Source organism: Alternaria hordeiaustralica (genome assembly GCF_023758085.1).
Source record: "Alternaria hordeiaustralica strain BMP 2776 chromosome Unknown scaffold_21, whole genome shotgun sequence".
Taxonomy (NCBI): Eukaryota; Fungi; Ascomycota; class Dothideomycetes; order Pleosporales; family Pleosporaceae; genus Alternaria; species Alternaria hordeiaustralica.
Genome location: NW_026056793.1, coordinates 105,463 through 123,014, shown reverse-complemented (window position 1 = coordinate 123,014; position 17,552 = coordinate 105,463). Strand labels below are relative to the sequence as shown.

The following is a 17,552-nucleotide window of genomic DNA, read 5'->3' as shown; positions in this document are numbered from 1 at the left end:
ATGGTATGGATGAATTATACAGGGAGCCTGGGGTTGGTTTTGATGTCAGTTGTCTGCGGCATATGCACGGCGGGCAGTACGTCGAGCGGTTCACGACAGAGACCGGGGCGGAAATGGCGCACCAGCGGTATATGTGGACGACACACAAGTTTCTGAATGGGTGGGATGCTGAGAATGATGTGGGCTCTGTTGTGACGGGGCGAGGGTTCAGGTAGTGCTGGATTTGTGGTGGTTCTAGTAGTATACACGGGGATGCATGGATTACTTCTCCTTCGAAAGAGCAAGATAGGCTTGACTTTCCGCGGCAATAAGACTCCTCTCCTGACTCTTCTCCTGTTTAGTCCTCTTCTTGCGCGTGAACAACCTCGCAATCTGACTCCACAATCTCACCCTCTCTTCCCTCTCCCCGTCCTCCTCCTCCCTCGCCATATCGTTCGCCTTTCTGTCCACCTTATCAAATGTCCCCCTCGCCGTCGCCCCATGCGCCTTCAACAACCTCACCACCTCCTCTTTCTTCTCCGGCACCCTACAACCCCCCCCCCCCTCTCTATAAGATCCAAAATGGGTAAGTCAAGACACCTCCACTCATCGGCCACATGTCCCAGCTCCTCCAGACAATACCTCACCAGCTCGACATCGCCCGCCACTGCCACCGCTGCTAACCCCACTACATCGCTTTCAATTCTGCAACACCAATCTCTCGTCTGCTCCTTACTCTACGGAGATTTTGAAGAGGGACAGACCGGATGAGACGGCGAGGTCGTGTGGTTGAGCGGGACAGTCTGGGCAAGCGTGTAAGACGCGTGTTGCGACCATTATTTTCTCGGCTCCGTCTGCACTCTTTATGATGGTTAAAGATTTGAATGGAATCTGTTCAAAGTCAATTACTGCCTATCCGATAAGTCCAGACACTTCAAATCAGCGGGCCTGGCATCGTCTTGCCATCTGCTACAGCATGCACAATCCCATCACCCAAGCTCCGATCTCTAACACCAAAGCCAAACCCAACAGCATTCTCATCCGCGTACAAACCCAAACCCCTCCCCCAAACCCATCGCCAAGCCCCTCCCAACCCATCGCAATGTTGTCAAAGCCATGCAAGCTTCGTATTCCTCGCATGCCGCAACTCCCTTACTCAGATCTCTTACTGCCAAAAATAGCATGCGCGCAGGGCCGCCCAGCGTCGCTTCCAGCCGTTAGGGCCGCAACGGTAACCCACAAAGAGCTTACTGCTACCCCACCGCAATAACCGTAAAGTCATGCCTTGGAAGGCCTGATCGCAAGGTGTTGCCGGGAAACGGTACGGTCGTGTTGATAGCCTGTGATTAGTATATGTTTTGGGGGGCGAGGGATGGAGATGCGCGAGGGTGACGGGGGGACACAGACGTCATTTCCTTATGCGGTCTGACCGGAGCTTTGCATTCAGGATACCCCTTCTAACGCGACCGACGCAACCTTTTCTTTCTTTACCGCGCAATCCCATTAGGCTTTCCCATTGTCGCATGTTTCCCCAATGCAACCCTACGCCGCACACGTCTCTCGTACGAAATCCAAGGACCCGTTGAGCGGCGAAATTGCTTTTCGTCACGAGCGCCCGCCGTTTAGGCCTCTGCGTAGTAAGCTCGTATTAGGACCGACCGGGCACACAGCTGTCCTAAGATCGACACCAGGGTACACTGCGCAGTGGATCTTAGAGCGTAGAATGAGTTTTCGTTCGTGTTGAGTGGAGCGGTGCGAGGTCGTGTTAGTGGTGTTGAGGCCGTGCGGCTGCTGCAGGTACGGGAGGATGTGCAGCGAAGGAGGCAAATGTTCTCGTATTGGTTGTGGTCTTAAGAGGGCCAATTTGCCCTTGTGTATAGGCCTCACTCTACTTACTCTATAGGCCTTGGTCGTGGTCTTTGCTTTTCCACGCTCGTTTATTAGGGTAAGCTTACCTTGTCGGTCCGTTCGTTTGGTCCTTCTGATTCCGGTCGTTTGGGGTATACTACGCTCTTTCCTGGTTAACTTCGTCGACTGAACTCGGATCATTATCTTCAACGTCGCGATGAAGTTCCTCGTTTCTCTTACTGCAGGCCTGCTGTCCATTGGTGTGGCATCCGCCTCGCCAGCTGCGCCGCTGAACAAGAGAGCTGTCTCAACCGACGGAAGCTGCGGAGGAACAAAAGGCTTCACTTGCAAGGGTTCCTCGTACGGCGACTGCTGCTCTCAGTATGGATGGTGTGGGAAATCCGCGGATCATTGCGGAGCTACCTGCAACTCAGCATTCGGCACATGCACTGGCAGCACTACATCAAAAGCAACTCCAGTAACGGTCAAGACTTCGTCGACACAGGCCCCACCGCCGGCGTCAACACCGACTAAGAAGGTCTCACCAGATGCGACATGTGGTGGCACAAAGGGTTACACATGTCTGGGTTTTGCTGAAGGCAACTGCTGCAGCGCGAGTGGATGGTGCGGTTCAACATCTGCATACGTGAGTACCCGCCTACGCTTTGAATGACTATATACTGATTTTAGCAGTGTGGAACTGGATGCCAGTCGGGCTTCGGAAACTGTGGCAGCAACACCGGATCGGGATCTACTACTAGCAAGTCTTCTTCAGCTGCACCATCGTCAACCCCATCTGGATCTGCTCTTCAATGCTTGAACGGAAAAGATGTGCCCTACAAGATGACCTCGGATGCTGAGTACTCTGAGCTCTCAGAGCCCTACAACTTGCGCGTTCCGTTCAAGCCGGCTGTCATCGTTCTTCCTACCACCAACCAGCACGTTCAAGATGCAGTAGTATGCGCTGCTCAAGCTGGTCTCAAGGTTCAGGCCAAGTCGGGTGGTCACTCTTACGCAAGCTTCAGCTCCGGTGGTAAGGACGGCGCTATGCAGATCAACCTCCAGTCTTTCCAGACCATCCAACTCGACAAGAGCTCTGGTATTGCGACAGTTGGAGGAGGTGTTCGCCTGGGCAATCTAGGTGACGGTATCTACACTCAAGGCAATGCTGCCGTAGCCCAGGGTACCTGCCCTGGTGTCGGTATCGGAGGCCACTACACACACGGCGGCTACGGTCACACTTCCCGCCACTGGGGATTAGCCATGGACCAAGTCGTTGGAGCCGACGTCGTCCTCGCCGATGGATCTCTCATCAAAGCCTCATCCACAGAATCCCCCGACATCTTCTGGGCCATCAAGGGCGCAGCCGAGTCCTTCGGTGTCGTCACAAAGTTCTACCTCCAGACGCACGCCGCACCCGCCAGCATCACATACTTCGAGTTCGGCTTCACCGGCATCCACGACTCCAAGAGCGTGTGGACAAACACCTTCATGCACATTCAGGACGTCGCGAAGAACGCGTCCGTCGTCGACAACCGCGTCTCCTTCGGCATCTACCTCGACAACTACGGCGGCTACAGCCTCAGCGGCGCCTTCTTCGGCAGCGTCTCGGAATTCAACGCACAAGTCAAGCCCGAGCTGCTCCGCAGCCTCCCCAACCCCACCGCTACCGTCCAGTCCATGGCCTGGTACGACTACATGGTCAAAGTCTCCGGCAAGACCAGCATCAAAGAGCCGCTGACCGGGTACGACGAGCACGAGGACTTCTTCGCCAAGTCCGTCACCGTCCCTGAATCTACGGGTCTTACTTCCAACGCTCTGGATGCGCTGTACGATTACCTACAGACAGCCGACGGGACGGAATACTACGTCATCATCAACCTCTACGGCGGCCCTGGCTCTGCTATCAACAGCAAAGACACTGAGTTTGCTGCCTACAGCGATAGGGATAGTCTGTGGGTGCTGCAGAACTATGGCTATGGAGGTGATTCCATGGAGTTTATTAATGGCATTAATAGTGCTATTATCGATGCGCAGCCGCAGACGTCGTTTGGCGCGTATTTGAACTATGTTGATCCTAGTTATGATGCTGCGACGGCGCATAAGCTGTATTATGGCGATGCGGTGTATGATAGGTTGGCGGCGCTGAAGCAAAAGGTTGATCCGAAGAGTGTGTTCTGGAATCCTCAGGCTATTGGTGCGTAGGAGATGGGGTGGTTGATGGATGGGTGATAGGTGTTTGGGCGTTTTTGCATGGGAAGAGCTCCTCATGTATGTTGGGTCATGTGTACTGTTTATGATTTATTTAGTAATGATACTATTGCAACACTTGCGATCCCGTCTATATGCTGCTATATGAATGTCTATAAATAGTCGCACTATGCTAGTGAGGTTCAAATCGTGTGCCATCTCGCACAGCAGCGCACACTGAGATTTTATTGTTCATGCTGCAGTGCAAAAAGGGAAAGCGGTAAAGACAGTGTGTTGTTTAGTATGAATCTATAGATATAGATGGAAAAGAAAGAATCAAGGTCAGTCCATCTCGCTAATCACACAAGGCAATGGATGTTGAATCCCGCACCGCCCCCCTCAAACCACCTCAAACCACCTAACAAAAGCTTCCACCGTTCGACACAGTGTACCCATAGCCAGCCTTGAACTGGGGGAAAGAATAATACCCCTCCACATCAGAGCCGCACGCACCCGCAATCTTGCCGTAAAGCGTGGCCATCATATCCTTGTTGCAGCCCTGATCCCCGCCGTAGGAGCAGCCATACGCAACGACGCCGTTGTAGTAAAAGGCTTTGGAGCGACCGGACCACTTGGTGCCGCCGCCGCAGAAGTTGATCCATTGGTTCGAGGCTTGCTGGATGTCGGATGTGCTGAGCTTTCTGCTGCCGCAGCCTGGACCTTCGTTGTCGCGGGCGAGAAGGTTACGCGCGTGGTAGGCGGAGGTAGAGTCGGCGGTGTCGGCGAGGGTGAAGTTAGGGTGGGCGACGTCGACGAGGGTGAAGTGTGTAGTGCCGTCTTCGTTGAGGTCGACGTCGTACATGCCGTTGGGGAGTCCGGCGGCGGGGATGGTGTAAAGGCCCTTGGCCTCCGGCTGGGGAGCTGGCATTGCGGCGCTGAGAGTGGCTGAGAGGAGAGCCGCGAGGATGAGACTGTAGTGAACCATGGTGACGGTTCTGGAGAGATTGATGAGGAGTTGAGCAAGCTAAGTGAGAAGCTGATTGAGATGAGAGAAACTGTTGGTTTTGGAGTGTGTTTGTTGAAGCTGTTGGAGCTGTTGGGTTTATGGTCAAAGATTGAGCCTTCTTATACCTTTCCAGACGCTCTTAACAGAGCCATAAAGGCTCATCAGATGACGAGGACGTGAGGTTGTGGTAAATCTCCTATTCTGTTCATCTTCGGAGTCTTCGTGTACGCACGATCATCTTCGTGTCGCAACGTGGTCGACATTGTGAACCGGTGCCCTCTGTATATCAGTCAGTAGGTAGCTATAGATAGTCGAGTTGGTCATCTACCCAGACTCTCTCAGCCCATGAGCTATGAAGACTAATTGGGTAGGCTGAGGAGGCGTCGCCAAGCACTTCCAAGCTTTCAGCACACCTTGGCAGACTGGACGCAATATGGGGGTGTAACTCTCCTAGAACAATGATTGGCTTGTGTGATCTTTACCCAGAGCTAGGTACCGATCGAGAAAGAGTAAGCAGAGACCCGCGTGCCTGTATTAGCCTTGCCCAGGTGCCAAGCTACCTAAGCTTACCGCGCGATCTCCGTACGAGGACATAGAGCGACAGCAATTTGCAAAAGCGATGATTTTATCAATGGAAGTGGTAGATGTCTACTTCTGCGAGGTGACTGCGGCTTCATTTATCCAGCTGCGGGGAGGGTTTGGGCAGCCCCACCTGACGTATGTAGCTTAGCGCTACCGTATCTACGGTATGCCCATCCCAAAGATCAGCCTTGCGCCAAAATGAGAGGTTCTACAAAGTTTTTCGGGTTGCCCTCAATTCACGTCGTTGATAGCGCGAGACATTTATGGAAACCTTCCTGCCCCAGTTCGACGAAGCCTGCATCGAGAACGAGACCAATGGGAAGGATCTGTATCCCGGCTTCAACTCGACAGTGTTGCTTCATGCCTGCTATAAGTCCCAACGGATGGTGCTGACAGCATCTCATACGTTCCTGGCATTCGATCAGGGTGCGTCAAATGATGGTATTGGTGAAATGGCCATAAGTCGACTCTACTTCTCAAAGGTGTGACATTGCTGCATCAATCCCCCGTCTTAGCCACAGCTCCATCTGCTTTCACCGGCTGATCATGAAGCTCATGGACAGTATTAGCTTCCATCTCGTACCTCGACGGCAAGACCCCAGGCGCAATCGCCGGCTTATCTTCCAGCTCCCCTCCCAACTGCTCAAACCCCTTCCCATGCGGCTGACCCATCTCCAGTATATGATTCGACGGCACTTCGTACACATCCCCGTTAGCATCATGGCCATCTCTGTCGGGATCATACTGTTCAGTTTCGGTAGCTGGTGATTGGTGTGACACTCTTCTCCTCTTTCTTTGAAGGCGGCGAAAGAGCAGCCAGCTAGCTGCTATTCCAAGGGCAAGCGTGACAGGTATGGCTATGCCGAGACCGATCTTATGGCCTAGGCGGAAGTCGTTGTGCATGTGCTGGTGGATGTTTTGGTCGTGAGAATTCGACGGGTCTGCGATGGTGCTTGTTGGAGTGTTTGTGGTAGAGCTTGTCGGTGTACTCGTTGAACCTGTACCCGATTCCGTACCTGGCGTGCCGGATACTCTTGACGCCGACGTTGAAGCCGACGCTGAAGCTGCAGTTGACAATCCTTCCGGTGACCAAAACGACCGCGTCGGCGTCGTAGAAGAACCCACCGCCTCAGACGACGCACCACTCCCCGCGATAAACCCATCCACAATATTAAAATACTGACTAGTATCCGAATCCCCATCGACCGAAAAAACACTAAGAAAAAACAGCGTCGACTCCTCTAGCCTCGCGTTCGTCTTGACATTCCACAGGTAACTCGTTCTATTCACGATACTGGCTGGGTCCACACGTTAGCTTCTCTTCTGTAGGTAAAGCCACGGAATAAGTGTTTTTCATACGCATGATGAATTCGCCGTCGCCGGTCTGGTCTTGGCCGAGGGTTTTGACTTGGTGCAAGACTAAATCGTAGGGCCCCGTTTCGTCGCCGGGATACCATTGGATGTTTATGGTGTAGTCTTGCTTGTAGGTGGGCGGGTTGCTTAGGCCGCCGTCTGTGCCGTGGGTTGGGGGGTTGATGAATTGGATGCCGAGACTGGATACAAGTGGGGATAGTATGGCTAGCAAAGCATATGCTTTTAGACAAGTCATATCCAACTGGATCGTCGCCAATGATTAGATGATTGCGAGATTGATGATTCCGTAGCAGTACTTGAGTGGAACGAGTGATGGTAAACAGCGAGTGACAAGAAACACACGCTGAATGAGATGAGAAGCTGGCAACTGTGCGAAGCAATCGCACGCAATATCATGGCTCAGAATCCGCTCCCCTCATTCCTCTTGTTCCAGCAGCGAGAGGCGTAGGGTGCAACACCGCCTTGCCACGATGCGCCCCTCGTGCTGAAACTTCTTTGTACTCATCGGTTTTGGGTGTCAGCCTAGGGTCGACTTGATGCAGCCGGCATGATAACTGAAGCAAGCCATAAAATACCGGAGCATGAATACGAGAAGTACATGTAAGTCTGTTCGGGGCCGACAGATGTTCGCACGGGTCCAACAGTTGAAAGGGTCCCCAACATTAGCCGTGATCTTAGATCATCAACCCCAACAGACCCATGTATCAGCGCTACCGTGCCACATCAAGCGAGATGTGATAACAGAAAGTTAAGCGCCACACCCAGCGCTCCGTGAAAATAGAATGCGTGCAGCCGCCCCTAAAGTCTGTGAGCTGCAGGTACCGGTCTCACTGCGGCGTTCGCCCACCATTTGTATAAGGATCGCCCCTCCGTGGCGCTTTGCGATCTCGTGCCCTCCTCTTTGTCCTTCCCCCTTTGTTAGTTTTTCCCACCATGTCACTGTCGCTACCCAAAGTCTTCAATCATTACACACTGATCGCGCTGTGCACATTAGCGTTGGTTTACCACTTTCTCTCCATTCAAGATCACTTCACTGTCCGTGCGCCGGGTACGCCCGCGATAGCGCAGCCACCGCAAAACGGCGGATTTCCTAAACGCATTTGGTACAAGTTGGGCCCTAGTGGCCTTTCTGAAGAGACGCGGGCCTGGACCGATAGCTGTGTGAATAGCAATCCTGACTACCAAGCACACTTCTTGACGGACGACGACGGCGATGAGTACGTTCGTAAGACCTTTGCGGAATCCCGACCGGATATCGTCGATGCATACCTCGCTCTACCCGTCCCCATCTACAAAGCCGACATGCTGCGCTATGTCTTGCTGTGGAACGAAGGCGGAATCTGGTCTGACCTAGACGTCTCCTGCGAAGAAGGCGTATCCATGGATGAATGGGTGCCAGCCGCATACCAGGGAATCGCCTCGCTAGTCGTAGGCTGGGAGTTCGATCAAGGCTGGCCCGGCGAATATGTCCGCGAATTCGCCAGCTGGACGATAATGGCTAAACCGCGATCGCCACACATGATGCAGGTCATCGACGATATCCTTCAGACACTGCGAGACAAGACGAAGGAGCACAACATCCCGATCCAGAACGCGACAATGGATGTCATGGGGGATGTCGTTGATTTTACTGGTCCCAGGCGCTTGACGCGCAGTGTGTACACGAGCTTGGGGAAGATACTTGATAGGGAGATTGACGCGCGCGATATGATGGAGCTTGTGCAGCCGAAGCTGGTGGGCGATGTTTTGGTCATGCCGGGTCGGTCGTTTGCAGCGTCGGCGAATACGTATAAACCGGAAGAAGAAGAACTTTTGCCGCCGAAGCTGGTTACGCATCACTACGCTGGGACGTGGAAGAACGACAATGGGGGCGAGCAATAGAAGAAGAACAATTTGGAAGTCTTCGGAAGAACACCAGAAACGCATCAATGAGCATGGTCGTGGAGTGATGGAGACGATACCATTACGCTGCCTGATCATGAGATATGTCCTTATCGTCGATTTGTTACATGCTTTTCCAGGGTTCCACCGCCGTCTCCAACACCGGTGTCGTATTCGAACGGCAGGCACGACATGATACGTGACCATATCGGCCGCGTTGATAGACTTCCGCATTCTGGCTGTAACAAGTCCTCTCTCGGTACTGAGGCTTGACCGCCGTGACAACTTCGTACCGAACAACCATCCCAATCCTCTCACCAGGGGCGACAACACTTGCAGTGACCGGCACAGCCACGCTTTTCGAAGCGTCCATTATACCGATAGTTCAAGTGCCTTGGACCTCGGTAGCAACTAAAGACAATAACGTTCTCCCTGGCGAGATTTGCGTAGATCTCTAAGCCAGCCTTCAATGGGTGCCACTTGCCTCCGTCGATCCTTGCAGCTTCGTAGCGGGCTTCACGGTTGACGAAGAAGAGTGAAGGGTAGCCTCGGAGGCTTTGTGCGATGACCTCGTCCTCCTGGTGAATGCGGATCTCATCGGTGAAGTGAACTTCGTCCCTGTCAACATATTCTATCTGGCTGTGTAGCGCGATAGCCCATACCCTGGCGCGAAGCTCGGCGGGCAGACGTGGGAAAGGGTGGAAGGTCTGCGTAGTGGGCGTTTTCGACCATTGGGACGGCCGAGAGAATCGTTCTAGCAGTACCACTGTATCGTCATCCGAATCGCTCTCAAGGCCATACTGTGTCGACATGATGTTGACGAAGATGTATCGTTGGGGAGGCGGGTGGAATAGCGAAGGTGGTCTGTCCGCAGATGGAGGCGCTGGTTGATTGCTCTTGAGCGAAGACAATGGAAACCCGAAGAGTCGTAGAAAGTGTAGAGAATGCGAAAGCTTACGTAGCGAAATTATCCCCCCAACGGCCAAGGCAGACGCGTTTGCTTGGTGTTGACGTGACGCCAAGCCTTACCTAGTATTTCACCATGGACCTTGAGGTGCGCCTTTCCAGCGTACCACAGACGGATCGAAATCATCTGGGGCAATGATAATGCCGTTTTTTCAGCGCTGAGTTCGAGATGACTGTCTAGCTCTTCGTGTTCGCCATCAAATTCAATTGATCAAGGAGCTTCTTGAGTGCCTTCCTCACCCATCGTGAAGTGTCGCAATTGAGGCCCAAGAGCAGGTCAATGGGTAATCATACCACGCAGACCGTTCTCCATCAAGTAGGCACCAAACCAGGCAAAAGCATAGGAAGCTGTGCATCTCAACCGTGAAGTGAAGAAACGTTGGTGTCCTCCCCCCAACACCTGCTGACAAGCCCACCCGCAAAATCCCGCGCTCCCTGATTCGTCCACCTTTTCCCAGCGCCGCCAAGCCCAGCATTCCCGCGCTTTCTCTGCCGCCATCAACCTCACCAGACATCACGCCAGACCACACCCTTCCACCCGCGTTTAAACCCCCAACGAACTCGCCAAAGATGTCTGTTTCATCCTTCGGCCACCACGGCAAGACGCCCGCTGCTGTCGTAAGTCACGTCCCGTGCAATTGGAGGCGAAAAGGTGGAAGTTGGTTGCGATGACGGAAGAAGCTAATATGTGGGAATAGAGCATGCGCAGCCCGTACAAGGCTTACAGGAGTCCTTTTGGTCCTCAGTATGTATTTTCCGATATTAACAAGGCTGTGGGAGGGGCGGTGAAAGGGTTGGGATTGGGTTGGGGGTTGTTGGGAAGGTGTGGGAAGAGGAGGATGGCTTGCGACGCCTCGATAGACAGCGGGATAGGCAATTGGATGCCACGCATACGCTCGAGATGCGCATAGAAAAGAGGAGAAACAACCCAGCCCACAGCCGCGCCGCCCTACCCGATCCACGCCCATCGCAACCTCGAAGCTCCAGACGCTAACATACAACCACAGATACACCATCCCCAAGAACTACCACGGCCTTACCCTCAAGCAAGCCGCGAAATAGTATGTCTCCCCCCATTCCTCCTCTCCTCCACCCATCCAACACAAACTAACCCCATCCCAGCGGTGGCCTCGCCGCCGGCTTCGGCGGTGTAGCCGGTTTCTTCGCCCTCTTCTTCTTCGCCGAAGTCCCCAAGGTGCGCGACGACATCATGAAGAAGATTCCTATCCTGGACAAGTTCTTCACGGTTGAGATACCGCCTGAGGATAACCCTTTCTGAGCTCTTTGTTTACGAGGATGCATGGACTGTATAATATGGGGACAATTGGCATTGCAGACAGGGAAATAGACCGCTTTTGTCTTTGTTGATATATTGCATATTGCTCGGGGTGACTGTGTTTGTGATGATGTGGCGCGTACTTATGGCTTGAATATGTTAAAGGCTTGATACGTGGTTTATCGTATCTTGATCCATGATCTGCTCGATTGCCAGACATCACCACAAGCTCGTTGATCCCGTATAATAACTCGCCACTCAAATCTCCAAGTTGTTTGGTCATTGCTTCATTTTCGCGTGACTCGCACATCTATCAAGATGCTATCATATGCCATTCCATCTACCACTTTCCCCAGCTACCCTCTCAATCCCCCAGCAAAGCTTAGTTCGTCGGCAGCCTTCCAACAACCTCAGCCATCTCCTCATCAGTGTAGATCCTGAAGCCCTTGTCCTTGGTCACACTAGCCAACTGCACATTCTTGCTATCCAGCTTCTCCTCCATGACCTGCTTGAGCGTCTTGAGGGTAAGCACCTCGGCCTCGGGGAGCGTAAGCGACTTGTGGAATTCGTTCTGGAGTTCGGCCTGCGCGCCCTCGGAGCCGGAACCGATGGCTTTGGCATCGTAGCGGTAGAATGTGCCCGAGGGTTCGGCGTGGTAGCTGTGTGTGTTGTTAGTTTGTAATCCCAATGCCTATTCTGGTGCTAGAGATGTTGTAGGGAAAGACATGATAGGAAGATGGGAAGGAGTGACATACAGACTCGGACCATCCTCATCATAACCCGCAATCAGCAGCGCGACACCAAACGGCCGACTCATGATGCTCTCCTCACCCTCAGCACCCTCACCAAACCTCAGCGCCAAATCACATATCGCCTGCGTGCAGCTCTCAACGCGAAGTGGCTCGGCGTAGTTGAAAGCGTGGTTCTGGCTCTCGACACGCGCGTGCTCGATCATGCTGCGGGCATCGGCTTGCAGACCCGACATGGCACATCCAATGTGGCGGTCGATTTCGACAATCTTCTCTACGGAGCTGGTTTCGAGGAGCGTCGAGGTGACGCGCTTCTCTACGCCGAGGATTACGCCTTCGCCTGTTGCGACCTGTGTGGTGTGAGTTTGGGGATTTGCCGGTGTGATGGGGAGGGGTGATGTAGGGACGTACGCCTATTGCTGTTGAACCGAGCTTGATGGCTTCGAGCGAGTATTCGACTTGGAAGAGACGGCCTTCGGGCGAGAAGGTGCTGTGGGTTTGTGAGCGGGCGGGCTTGTAGTGGAAGGCGCGGGGTGGACGAACTTGATACCACGGTCTGGAGGTTTAGTTAGTATAGATTCTACTGTATAATTGCTCTGGGAAGCTTACCATATTCGCTTCGTGCTATGAACTGCTCATGTTAGTACAAGAGCTCCAGCGGGGTTCAATGAGGCGTACCATGGCGGCGAATTGTGCGGAAGTGTAGTTGAGGTGTGTGGTGAGAGTTCCGAGTGCTTCTCGAACAGGGAAGTCGAGGTCTGGGAAGTGTAGGCGGCGGTGAGGTGTTGCGGAGTTGTGTTGGCGGCTTGGATGTTTCTCTAGCTATGGAGAGCTTCAGGCAACACGAGCCGCGCGCTAGGGCGGGATGCCAAGACTTCCATCTGATATTCATCATCACTTTCTTAACACAACTAGCAAATACATCTAAGTCTGCAGTCACAATGTTGCGCGGATCTCCGGAAGTTGACACCTAACAAGCTATGGTGGATTTTCGCAATCGCATCCATCGACTGCCCTCTATCGCGACATTGTTTGCCGCCAACTTCAAGTAAATCCTCAAAAAGTAGCTCATGCTTTTCTGTCACGAAGTGATATTGCGCACGAGGTATCGTTAAGAAAGGGCTCTATTTCCGGAAGCGTCCTCGCATTCGAACAATCAATTCGCTACCGCGTTCTGCGCACCTTTTGGCAATACTCATGGATTGCCGCAATGGTAGTACACAGATGCTGCTGAGCTTTAGAGTTGATGTACTCGTGGTGCTACACATGACTGAACCATGTGTATCGCAGTCAAGTCTCACCAAATTTATGCTGTCTGCTTTATCGGAGTACTCTTGGTCGTACACGCCAGAAGGTAAGATGAGGAGGCATCTCAGTACCAGTCGTACAGCCAGGTAAAGTCAAGTGGCTATGCTGATACTCAGCTTAACGTCAACGCGGGTAACTGCTCATGCCAGAATCATATCGTCCATAATCTCGGGAGCTTTGCGCTGGGTACCGTGCGCGTGGCTAGATTCCCGATAGAACACAGGGATATTTGCAAGCGACCACACAGCCACGATACCGACCCGTTATCTTCTAAACTCGTCGTCGTCGCAGAGTGCTCCGAGTGCCTCATCGATTAACCAAGCTTCCATCGACATATCGAAGCTGTGGTAGGGGTAAAGCTTAGCGTACCGGTTCGTGACATTTGCGCATGGCGCCGGGACGAAACGCCTTCCAAGACACCAAACCGCTGGAGTAATTCTCCGCATCCTCTACCTTTCCAACATCAACTTCGCTTCTTCGCCCGAACTTCAAATTCTTGCCTCCCGCATCCGCGGATCAGAAGCCGATGATGCGCGTCATAGCTCGGATCGAAAGTGCCTGGCGTCGGCACCGTTTCTCCTGAGTTCGGACCAGCAGCGCTATCCACGTCACCATATTCTGGAATCTCGGCCTGCGACCATGATGGATGATGCACCAGGTGTCTGTTGGGGTTTCGAGTGGTAATGTTCAGTGTGTGTTCCATGGGAGAGCGAAGGCAGCTGAACCATGAGTGCGAATCCCGTGATGCCACGGTTGCCTGTTTCTAGGGGTAGAAATTTCGCGCGTGGATGATGCATCTGGTGCTGTCAACAACGAGATCACAACCACGGTAGTGCGCGACCCCAACGGATCACACGAGGACATGTGTCTACCAGACACTCGCATGAGGGTGTCGCACTCGTGTTAATGAAGGGACTAATGACTTCTGCAGCCACACAGATGTCGACGATTTCGATAAACCCGCGTGTGCCCTGTTGCACGCTCATCATGAGATGTGCAGCTCATCTCCCGCGGCGGGGATGATGTCGATGCTGGGTTATTTTTATCCGGATACGACCCTATACCGGGGCTTGACGTCGCTGTCTGGCCGTTGAGTATTGCTTCTCCACATGGGCCAATGATTAGCGAGGACGGGGCAGAAGGGTCGGTCCCTGTCTTGCCGCATCGGGCCTTCTAGAATGCTTGGTGAGCTTCAACCGTCGACGACTGCGATGAAAGCAGCAACGAGCGAAGGATGAGAATGTTGGGGATGGCATGAACAGGCTGTTGTTGAAGAGCCTGCATGCCAAGATTGCTTGACCAGGCTTCAGGGTTGGGATCACCGCCGGCATCCGCGTTCCTGCGTGCCTGCTCGTTCGAGAAGGCACTAATTAGCTGTGACCGTGCGGCTAATGCACGTCCGATGAATAGCCTTCAGACGGCAGCGACGTCTAGATCCAGCAAAACGTCACCGGTGAATAAATACTTCGCTGCGTCCTGCTCACCATTCCTCGCCCACGCCGCTCTCTCGCACCCTTCTCCCTTCTCAAGACCTCATTCTACGTTTTTAATATCGTCTTCTTCCTCCTAATACCGCCACCATGCGCGTCTCCTCCACCCTCCTCGCCGCTGCAGGCCTCTTGACCTCGGCCAACGCTGCCATCAAGGGCTTCAACTACGGCGCCAACTTCAACAACAACCAGGCCAAGGTGCAGGCCGACTTTGAATATGAATTCAACGCCGCCAAGCAGCTTCCTGGCACCAATGGATGGACCAGCGCCCGTCTGTACACCATGATCCAGCACGGCACCCAGACCGACGTCATTGAAGCCATCCAGGCTGCTATCAACACCAAGACCGGTCTCCTCCTCGGCATGTGGGCCTCCGCCGGTCAGGCCAACTTCAACAACGAGATTACTGCTCTCAAGGCCGCCATTGCTCGGTACGGCACTGCCTTCACTGACCTCGTTGAGGGTATCTCCGTCGGCAGTGAGGATCTCTACCGTGTCACCCCCACTGGTATCGAGAACAAGTCCGGCGCCGGTGCTCAGCCGCAGGAGCTCGTCAACTACATCAAGCAGACCCGTGATGCCATCCGTGGCACTGCTCTCCAGGGCAAGCCCATCGGTCACGTCGACACCTGGACCGTCTACGTCAACGCTACCAACAACCCCGTTATTGAAGCCGTTGACTTCATCGGCATGGACGCCTACCCCTACTTCCAGACTACCATGAACAACAACGTCGGTTCAGGCAGCCAGCTCTTCTTCGACGCCTACCACCAGACTGTTGCCGCTGCCAAGGGCAAGCCCGTCTGGGTTACCGAGACCGGATGGCCCGTTAGCGGCGAGACACTCAACCAGGGTAAGCCCAGTGCGGATAATGCCCGCATCTACTGGGAGGACGTTACCTGCCAGCTCGTCAAGGACAACGTCAACTTGTGGTACTACATCCTCCAGGATGTCCAGTACGGCAACCCCGTCCCCTCGTTCGGCATCAAGCCTGCGGGTGATCTGATGCAGGTGAAGCCTCTGTTCGACCTCTCTTGCCCTGCTGGTTCCGCACCCAGCAACCCGTCCAAAAAGGTCTCCACCGATGGTACTTGCGGATCCCAGGGAGGTGCTACTTGCGCTGGCTCGCCGTTCGGTAACTGCTGCTCGCAGTACGGATGGTGCGGAAACACCGCCGGACACTGCGGTACCGGTTGCCAGAGCGGATCGGGCACTTGCACCAAGGTAAGCTAGTACCTTCTTATGCTCCTCTTGTCACCCATCCTGTCGTCGTTCCTGTATGCTCTGTCTGCGCTTCTGTCGGTTTCTTGCAATTGCCTCTGTTCCGTTCCTGCCCCGTACGGGGTTGCACGGACTAATGGCCATTGGAAGGAGCCTTCGAGCAGCAGCAGTATTGGGATGTCATCAGGCATTGGGTCGTCAAGTAAGAGGGCTGAGGAATACTTAAAGCAAACAGTCAGAAGCTAATATGTCTCAGTAAATGCTCCGACATCCCAACCCACAATCGTCACCATTCCAGTAATTAGCTTTGATCGGCCGACCCCAACAGCTCAGAGTTCAGCACCGCTTTCCGCTTCGTCCACTGGAATTGGTCTTGAGCATATCGAAGGCCTACCGCAACCAACCTTTACCCCTCTTCAAGAACCATTCGAATACCCCCACCAGCTCATCCCCATTGACAAGGCCGACCCCACCAAAGTGATCGGCAACGGATATACTGCCCTGCTATCGCCTACCATATCAACCGTCTTCGTTTACGATATCCGCGCTGAGTTCGCCGGCAAGACTTGCACCTTGGCTCTACACATGCCCCCGCCCTTTCCCATACCCGAAACAGCACCCGTTCAAATTCGCACTCCGGGTGGTATCAGCGTATCTCGCCTCGCCAACCAAGTTTCTGATACTGTTTCCATGCAGAGTGTCGGCAACTCAAGTCTTGTCGGTGTTGTACAACTCATCGAGCCTGCTCATCAATACAACGTCGCTAGCTTTCCTTGCGAAGCTGGCCAACGGGTTAGTTACCAGGTGGACTCGATCAATGGGCTTGATATGAATTGGTTCCAGATGACGTACCCTGCTCTCGGGCTGTTCATGCTGGTCAGCTAGATCGGAGGACGGCAATGTGGAGTGGTGGCAACGTGGAAGACTGGGATGTCAACTGTATTATTACGAACCTAAAAGTCCTAGATCCTTTTAATGTAATGTATACACCAAAGATACGTATCTTGTTCATGTCGTCGTGTGATGTGCTACTGAACTGTATCATATTTAACCAATGCGTTAAGTGTGAGATGGCTCAGTAGCACATTACAAGGGGATACGGGCTTGAGCGTAAACCAACCATACATGATTACCTTACATCCCGTGTAGCTAATTCAGTGAGGAAGTAGCGCAAGACGTAGCTAACCGTGAAGTGTGCCATGTAAAAAGTGAAGAACGAGGAGCGAGGAGCGTGATGCGAGATTGGGATACGAGATACGGCAGATGAAGTTAGCCTGGCCGACGGTGAGATAGATACCTAGGATCGTACCCCAACAAAACAACGCGAAGGACCTGCCTGCAGCCATCACCAATTTCCCATCACCAATTCCCCATCCAAACCTTCTACATCCAGCACCCACCATGCGCTTCACCACCCCTATCCTTATTAACCTGCTCGCGTCCCTCAACATAGCATCAGCCCAAGCATGCGACAGCGGCACAGCATGCGGATACTACGGCACACTCTGCTGTACCGGTGACGAAGTCTGCATGACAGACGCGGATAACCAGGCGGTTTGTGAGGTTCCTGCTTTGAGCAGTGAGACTCTTGTGGTTAGCGCAGATCTTACTACCATGATGCCGACGATGGTGGTTAGCTCGGATGCTGGTGCTGTTACTTTAACGGAGGCGCCGACGTCGAG

General features: G+C 53.4%; 6 protein-coding genes across 6 annotated transcripts; 4 read left to right on the top strand and 2 right to left on the bottom strand.

The window, feature by feature from the left end:
• Positions 1 to 2,044: 2,044 nt before the first annotated feature.
• J4E84_008352 (uncharacterized protein) lies at positions 2,045 to 4,032 on the top strand (the record flags this gene model as incomplete). Its single annotated transcript, XM_049390928.1, has 2 exons — positions 2,045 to 2,473; positions 2,521 to 4,032. The coding sequence occupies 2 exons, from the start codon at positions 2,045 to 2,047 to the stop codon at positions 4,030 to 4,032; spliced, it is 1,941 nt and encodes a 646-aa protein (XP_049241270.1).
• A 403-nt stretch (positions 4,033 to 4,435) lies between these two features.
• J4E84_008351 (uncharacterized protein) lies at positions 4,436 to 5,002 on the bottom strand (the record flags this gene model as incomplete). Its single annotated transcript, XM_049390927.1, has 1 exon — positions 4,436 to 5,002. One exon carries the CDS (start codon positions 5,000 to 5,002, stop codon positions 4,436 to 4,438), a length of 567 nt encoding a protein of 188 aa, XP_049241269.1.
• A 2,910-nt stretch (positions 5,003 to 7,912) lies between these two features.
• Positions 7,913 to 8,860, top strand: J4E84_008350 (uncharacterized protein; the record flags this gene model as incomplete). The annotated part of the gene is made up of 1 exon (XM_049390926.1): positions 7,913 to 8,860. One exon carries the CDS (start codon positions 7,913 to 7,915, stop codon positions 8,858 to 8,860), a length of 948 nt encoding a protein of 315 aa, XP_049241268.1.
• A 1,536-nt stretch (positions 8,861 to 10,396) lies between these two features.
• On the top strand, positions 10,397 to 11,105 carry J4E84_008349 (uncharacterized protein; the record flags this gene model as incomplete). The annotated part of the gene is made up of 4 exons (XM_049390925.1): positions 10,397 to 10,444; positions 10,525 to 10,571; positions 10,834 to 10,887; positions 10,949 to 11,105. 4 exons carry the CDS (start codon positions 10,397 to 10,399, stop codon positions 11,103 to 11,105), a joined length of 306 nt encoding a protein of 101 aa, XP_049241267.1.
• Positions 11,106 to 11,484: 379 nt separating this feature from the next.
• PUP2 (proteasome component pup2) lies at positions 11,485 to 12,463 on the bottom strand (the record flags this gene model as incomplete). Its single annotated transcript, XM_049390924.1, has 4 exons — positions 11,485 to 11,761; positions 11,858 to 12,201; positions 12,263 to 12,364; positions 12,461 to 12,463. The coding sequence occupies 4 exons, from the start codon at positions 12,461 to 12,463 to the stop codon at positions 11,485 to 11,487; spliced, it is 726 nt and encodes a 241-aa protein (XP_049241266.1).
• A 2,276-nt stretch (positions 12,464 to 14,739) lies between these two features.
• J4E84_008347 (uncharacterized protein) lies at positions 14,740 to 16,755 on the top strand (the record flags this gene model as incomplete). Its single annotated transcript, XM_049390923.1, has 2 exons — positions 14,740 to 15,873; positions 16,204 to 16,755. The coding sequence occupies 2 exons, from the start codon at positions 14,740 to 14,742 to the stop codon at positions 16,753 to 16,755; spliced, it is 1,686 nt and encodes a 561-aa protein (XP_049241265.1).
• Between the last annotated feature and the right edge of the window lie 797 nt (positions 16,756 to 17,552).